We start from the raw sequence: 7,636 nt of genomic DNA, 5'->3' as shown, positions 1-7,636 counted from the left end.
CTTTTTATTATTTGATATGTAGACATACACAGTTACTACAACACATACAGGATACAGTACATTGAGTTGTAGTCCACTTCCAATAATGGATCAACTAACATTTATTTTTATTTATTAAGTGATACTACAAATGTTGTATTTATGTAATGTGTGCATTTCTCTAGTCTTATCCATAGGTGCACAATCAAAACCTGGGGAGCATTAGTTGTTGCTAATTGCACATTCTTTTTTCTTCGTTGAATTAACAAGCAGCTGAGTTACCTCTAAAGTAGTTGGCCTCAGATAATTTGAATAAGCACACCTTTATTGCACCAATATAAACTAAAATAACAATACAGTACGACTAGATTTCGACACAGGGCCCTCCAAAGGACTGTGCAGGATAAATTCAGTAAAAGTGGTTTACTTTTGATGTATAATAAACAAAGTAAAGGGAGAAAATGAATTTGTGAACTGTCTCTGTAATATGATATGCATTCAAAATAAATAGAGGAGCCTGGAATCAGTTGCAAGTTTTTTTTACATTTTCCAAACTTTCTTTTCTGCCCTCACCTACCATGTTGGAAGCAAAATGAAAATAATGTATGAATACAAATGAAGTCAATACATTGAATTCATATTCAATTTTAAATACAATAAAGATTCATATCTATGGTTGCATTAAATTAACCAAATTATATTGTGCCAATTTTTATAAAATGTGCTATTTCAATTAGGTTTAATATCATCATTAATAACATTCACATTATAGTAGATTTGTTATGATTAAACCAGAGACGGTTTAGTTATAGAGAATCTTTGGTTAAACTGATTTATTATTATTATTATTATTATTATTATTATTATTATTATTATTATTATAAAATATAATTATAATATTATCTGGGTCTTGCTGTAAAGAGCACTTCGGGCTCTGACTGGAACTGGTTTTTTATCGCGTTATCCAGCCGGAACATTTTTAGTGTAGCACACCGCTACATGTCATGTCGGCGCTGAAGTCAGGACGCTCACTGTTTGAGTAGTCAAAATTCTTTAAAATAACTAATTCAGTTATTTTTAGATTCAAGAATACATTGATTTGAGATTATGTATTAAGTGAAACGAAGTAACCGTCACAGTATCGATTTATGAGGTAACGTTAAAGTAAGTTTATTGACGACTTCTCCGTCAGGCTTTTTCTCTTCTTGATTGTTAACGTTAGCTAACGTAAAACAGGTTAGCTAAGTTAATATTTAAAACCGTCAACACAACAGTTGCTTGCTTGTGTTTAGATCGCGTTACCTAGCAGAGGATAACGTTTTGTAGGAAGAATGTCATTTATTGAGGACGTTAGTGAAATCAACTGAAATGGTTCTTGCTTGCATATCATACAAAGGGCTTAATGTCTTCTGGTAACGTTACTTGCTTTATTCTTGCTACCATTAATGTTGCTAATGTTAATTCTGTAACTTCTGGTCAACGTGTTATGAGTTAACACGGTTCTTTCTAATGCCCAGTTTATCCTTTTATCTGTAAGATTAATCACACTGATTAGATCAATGCTGCTGTGCAGGACATGGTTATTAATGATAATCAATTTCTTTTTCAGTTTGAGCCATGTCATCACTATCAGAGGAGGTGCTGCTGGTGGTGAAAAAGGTTCGCCAGAGGAAGCAGGATGGCACACTTTATCTGATGGCTGAACGTATAGCCTGGGGTCCAGAGGGCAAAGACCGCTTCACAGTCAGCCACTTATATGCAGATATTCGCTGTGAGTACTCCATACCATCCAATTACAAGTAGTGCTGAAATAATTATGTGTTGGTGATGTGATCAAACTGCACTTTATTTGTTCTCTATACAGGTCAGAAGATCAGCCCAGATGGTAAAGCCAAAATTCAGCTCCAGCTGGTGCTTCACACTGGCGAGAGTACCACATTCCACTTTTCCAATGAGAGCAGTGCACTCAAAGACAGAGATGCTGCCAAGGAGCTGCTGCAGCAGCTGCTGCCCAAGTTCAAGAAGAAAGCCAACAAGGAACTGGAGGAGAAAAACAGGTGAGACTCAATTGTTTTAACAAGATTGTCCTTAAGGATACATCTGGTAATATTGTATGTTTTTCTTAGTGTTATCAAATTGCATTAAAAGACCAAAACCAACAATGAATTTCTCCTTCTAACAAGTATTGTCTGTGTAACCAAAGAGCTCCATTATGTAAAAAAAAAAACTATTAAAAACACACCAATGAGCCACACATGATCCTTCATTGTACTTTATTTTGAGTCAATCCCACATACACAGTTCTGTGTATGCATAACTCAATAGAGCACCAAATCCATCCACAACAAAAACTCACTTTACTCCTTAATGTCTTCATCTCAAAATTACTTATGAGGACTTTGGGCAATCTATTCATTCATAATTTTTGTTTTAAAATAGTGTTTTTATAATTTCTCTTGTAGGATGCTTCAAGAAGATCCAGTGCTTTTTCAGTTGTATAAGGATCTTGTGGTGAGCCAGGTGATCAGTGCAGATGAATTCTGGGCCAACCGGTTAGGAGACATAAACAACGCAGACCCCACTTCATCCAACAATAAACAGGAAGTCGGTATATCTGGAGCCTTTCTGGTGAGTACATCAAGTCTGGCATAAGTAGACCTGACATTTTGGAAAACAATCTTACATTTCATAACTGATTCCGGCCTGGGCAACTTCAGCATTAACAACATAGTTTTAAACATAATTTGTGTGCATTACAGGCAGACATTAGACCTCAGACAGATGGCTGCAATGGCTTGAGATATAATCTGACAGCTGACATCATTGAATCCATCTTCAGAACATACCCTGCAGGTAAACGATTACATCTCATCTTTGGAGTTAGCTCATCAGTTTGAACAGTAATGATAGACCAGTAAAAGGCTGCTACAAGCTTAGATTTTCTTTTCAACTAAGAACTACAACAATCACTGCCAGCCGGAGAGGGAGAATTGCTTTGTGAAATTAGCTAGTATATCTTTAGATAGACAGTTTAGTGCATTCCTGTTCACCTCAGTGACTGATAATAAATGTGCAGCTAATAAAAGTGTTCCTAGACACGGCAACTAGATTGTACTAAATATATTAATTTCGACTTGCATTGTACTTGCAGTGAAGGAGAAGTATAGTGAAAATGTGCCTCATAACCTGACGGAGAAGGAGTTCTGGACCCGCTTTTTCCAGTCCCATTATTTTCACAGAGACCGCATCAACACAGGAACACAGGATATCTTCTCAGAGTGTGCCAAGCAGGATGAAAAGGGTAGGGCTATAAAACCTTTTCAGGTCCAAATCTAACATATAAATGCAAGGATTTTCTACAGATGTCAGTACATGTTTTATTTTAACATTTAATGAATTACTGCAAACAAAACCACTAAGCCACAAATCTGTTTTCATATGTTTTTAAAACTGTCTAATGCAGGGTTAAAGTCTATGGTGGTTCAAGGAGTGAAGAATCCTTTGGTCGACCTCCTGTCGTTAGAGGATAAAACATTAGACGAGGTGAGATTGATTGATTGATTGATTGATTAGCCAATCGCTGCCACGTCTTTCTACTAAAAAATGTATCATTTTACCTGTATAGCTTTCTTTTTCCTCTTCCTCCTTCAACCTCAAGACTTGGTGTTTTCTGTGACACAGGGTTATGGATTTTGCAAAACATTTCCATCAACTTCCAATTCGAACAGGACAGTGAAAGAGAGCAGCAACTCTGCCATTATAAAGCGGTTCAACCATCACAGTGCCATGGTGCTGGCAGCAGGCTCCCGCAAGGGGTGAAAAAATTACTTTTGAAAAAAAATATCACTTGCTTAGTCTCTTCAATTTTTATCTAACTATCATATTTTCAAAGGGAAACACCAGCTGACCACGCTAGTGAGACGAGCAGTACAGATGGAAACTCAAGGGATTCTGACTTCTTCCAGCCTCCTGTAAAGAAGGTATGATGGCTCTGCAGCTTTAACAGAGTTTTTCCAAAATATGCTACTGTATATTACTCTAACACTTCCTCTGTTGGCAAACTTCCTTAGGTTAAATTACAAGAAGTCATAGAATATGAAGATCTGCAAAGGGAAAACAGACCAAAAACAGTTGCATTAAACCTCAAGAAGTCTGACAGGTACATTGTCCACATTTTATTTTTGATTCTTTGTTCCGTACAGCGTAACTGTTAATTGTTAATTCCAAATGGCTGTGATTATTGAAATTTTTTTTTGTAGATTATGGTCATCTTAATATGTTCATCTAGCACATCAAAAATCATACATTACCGGTGGGTGATGATGTTGTTTGCCAAACTGTCACAAAACTCAGTATAAAGTAGTCAGTGTATAATATATGAAACAGAAAAGTAAGAAGATTTTCTGCATTTTAAAAATCTGAGTCTCGCTTTGCCAGAGCTTCCTCCAAAGCGTGCTGGAGGAGGCTCTGGCTACTCCACACAGCATTCCGGGATGGGAGGAAAACGTGCTCTGGTTTATTGGCATTTCTTTAAACCAATCCCAATCGTGCAGAAAAGCCGCGGTGCCTTTGCAAAATAGGCTCGGAAGGAACTTGTTTAGGTGGAACATGTGTACGTTTAAAAGTTGTTGTAGTCGTGCAACAAAAAACTCAGATTGGACAGATAGTCTAGCTAGCTGTCTGGATTTACCCTGCAGAGATCTGAGAAAAGGTTAACCATCGTCCTTATAAATCGACCGGAGTTTAAAATGCCAACACAAAGGAAACCCAGGGCAATGGATATCCGGCCTAAATGAGTGAAATCCCGGCCATGGAGCATTCCCAGAAGTTGAACGTCAAGGATATAGACTATAAAATCTGTAACCACCAAATAGTTCGTGTTTTTACTTATAATTGACTTTTGTTATCAATTGTCTTTCCATCAGCTGGACAGATATGACAAAATAAATTTATTAATTGTGCTCTAAGCTCTAGTTAAGCCTCTGTCACTTTAAGGAATTTTCAGTTTCAGTAGCCAGAAATCAACTGTGCAGAATTTGGGAAGAGGCTCATCACTTCCTCTGGACACTGAACAGAGTCCTCACTTTAAACTGTTCCTAAATAGATTTGGTATTTCATTTTACAGGTCAGATGTATTGCTTTCACTGTGTTAAAGTTCCTGCCAGTGGCCATAACACCAGAATGTCACTTCAGCATATAAAGTGAATGTATGAAAATTGAGGTAGAGGGGATAGGGTGCTCTTCTATTTTGCAGACCCCACTTTATGCTTTCAAACAGGCATTGTATTCTCGGTTGAATTTATGGTGACGTGTTCTAAAGTATTTTTTCTCACTCCCTCTCTTTATAAGGTATGCTCATGGTCCTGTGCCACTTCAGTCCCAACACTATACGACAAGTCAGGATATCATCAACTCTGTCAACTACATCCGGCATGAGATGCTTAATTACAAACCCAACCTCACTCAGGTTAGATCCTACACACTGTGTTTAACATATTCACCAGATTGAAATTAGGCTGGCTGCACAAAACAAACAGCCTGTATTGGGAGTCAACAATCATTGCCCTTTGGTCAGAGATTTATGATCATCTTTGTAGTTTGATCAATTCAAACACATTCTCAGGTTAAGATCAGGAAGTCTGTTACTCCAGTCAAACACATCCAGGTTTCCCACTTCTTGGTACCTCCACCAGCACTATTTGTTTGGCTATAGCAAACTATAATAAAACCTTTCAAAGCTAAGAACGTGATTTTAAGCTCATGAACACCTGATTATGTTCAAATATTAACGTGTTTTAAGAAATGTCAATATATGTAATATAATAATATAATGTAAAAAATATGAATAGTGCCTTCAAAGTGTTTAACACAGTAATACTTTTTGCAGGTGTTGTCCAGCACAACAGCGAGTTCTGCCATTGCAGCACTTTCTCCAGGTGGCGTCCTCATGCAGGCAGCAACACAGCAAGCCATAAATCGTAAGTGTGTTGTACAATTGCTAAATACCATTATTATTACTTATTTTGAAAGTTGGTGATCACTGACCAGTGGGTGTCTGTAGCGCATCTGTTGTGTGTGAGGTTGCTTCCGCCCTCATTTCCAACCAATCACATAGTTTGTCCTGCCCAGGTTGTTAGCGACCCTGGTCGTGTGCAATTCACGAGTTGAATGACTACGGTTAACTTATTCAAACACACAGTCAACCTTGGTATAACCCTGGTTGAGCCCTGTGTGTGAAAAGGGATATTGGACTGCAGTCTATTTTGTCTATTCTTTTTAATCTTTGTTGTTTTTTCAGAAATGGTACCTACTGAGGTTCAAGGAGAGTTGAAGCATCTTTATGCAGCTGCTGGAGAGTTGTTGAGACACTTCTGGTCCTGTTTTCCTGTAAACACACCATTTTTAGAGGAGAAGGTGACTTATAATAACTTTATTGAAAGAGGTCAAATTATTATTGTAACAGTAAGTCATTCCCTTTTTCCATGTATTGACACCCATGATTTTGGAAGAAGAAAAAAAAATCAATTGTCACTTTTAATACTCGTCTTATCGTACACGTATACAAATCAATTTTGATGCTAGAAAAAAAAATCTTCAGATTTGTTCTCATCATACTTTTTCATATAGGTGATGAAAATGAAGTCAAACCTCGAGAGATTTCAGATGACCAAGCTTTGTCCTTTTCAGGAGAAGATTCAGCGTCAGTACTTAAGTACAAACGTAAGTCTCTAAGCTATCAATGATGACACAATGTCTTATACCAGATGGCACTTGTATTAAATGTCATATCCCCACAGCTCACAGGGCATTTGGAGGAAATGTTGCAGACAGCCTATCGCAAGTTCCACATCTGGCAAACCCGCCGCATGTTGAGGAAAACCTGAGGTCTGATGGTTTGTCAAAGAGAGGACAAGGAAGACATTACAGTATATGGACAAGTGACCTGAGAAGGTTCTCCAGACTGCTGTGAAGAGAACACAGATCACAGCCTGATGGGACAAGATTCACAGAGGCTTAATGAGGATATAGATGGACGCTGCTACATCCCCAACTGTTCAACCGAGACTAACTGCATCTCAGTCACAAATAACTGTAATTAGTTTCTTTCTCTTTTGTTTGTGTTTTCTCAATGGTTGAGAGATTGGTGCCGGTAATGGTTAAATGGGATTTTTAAAATGGTGTAATATGACCAAATTTCAAATGGAAAATTAGAAATGCACTCAGGACAGGCTGATGTGTGAAATGCAAGCAGAGGACCGCCAACACGTTTCGTCAGTGCACAGAGCAGAGAAATAGAGCTACAAGGAGCCCCTCTGAGCACTACGTCGATTTGGGGAACAAAGTTCCAAAAAATCTGAAGCAAAAGGTGAAGTGAATATAGCAATACTGAAAAGACATTTCGTGTGTGTGTGTGTGTGTGTGTGTGTGTGTGTGTGTGTGTGTGTGTGTGTGTGTGTGTGTGTGTGTGTGTGTGTGTGTGTGTGTGTGTGTGTGTGTGTGTGTGTGTGTGTGAGAGAGAGACACAGTCACTGGTTTGTAATGTCTGCACCTTCTGTCTGCACTGAAGACCTTAATGTCACTGAATTAAAGTGAGCTTTTGTTCATACCTCTGTCTATTGAAAGTGCAGTATTTCATTAATTCATTTTTTTTGTTGCA

The 7,636-nt window shown here is 37.9% G+C and overlaps 1 protein-coding gene across 2 annotated transcripts; it reads left to right on the top strand.

The window, feature by feature from the left end:
- Positions 1-973: 973 nt before the first annotated feature.
- Positions 974-7,585, top strand: gtf2h1 (general transcription factor IIH, polypeptide 1). 2 transcript variants are annotated; one of them, XM_078257177.1, is made up of 15 exons: positions 974-1,132; positions 1,589-1,750; positions 1,844-2,036; positions 2,442-2,607; positions 2,739-2,832; positions 3,131-3,280; positions 3,443-3,522; positions 3,661-3,794; positions 3,872-3,959; positions 4,050-4,138; positions 5,329-5,446; positions 5,867-5,957; positions 6,278-6,393; positions 6,607-6,699; positions 6,777-7,585. In XM_078257177.1, exons 2-15 carry the CDS (start codon positions 1,597-1,599, stop codon positions 6,861-6,863), a joined length of 1,653 nt encoding a protein of 550 aa, XP_078113303.1. In that variant the 5' UTR covers positions 974-1,132; positions 1,589-1,596; the 3' UTR covers positions 6,864-7,585. The 2 variants fall into 2 exon arrangements, with proteins under 2 accessions (XP_078113303.1, XP_078113302.1); XM_078257176.1 differs by having other exon boundaries at positions 974-1,143.
- The last annotated feature ends 51 nt before the right edge of the window (positions 7,586-7,636 follow it).

Source organism: Sander vitreus, chromosome 8 (genome assembly GCF_031162955.1).
Source record: "Sander vitreus isolate 19-12246 chromosome 8, sanVit1, whole genome shotgun sequence".
Taxonomy (NCBI): domain Eukaryota; kingdom Metazoa; phylum Chordata; class Actinopteri; order Perciformes; family Percidae; genus Sander; species Sander vitreus.
This window is presented reverse-complemented; position numbering and strand designations above follow the sequence as displayed.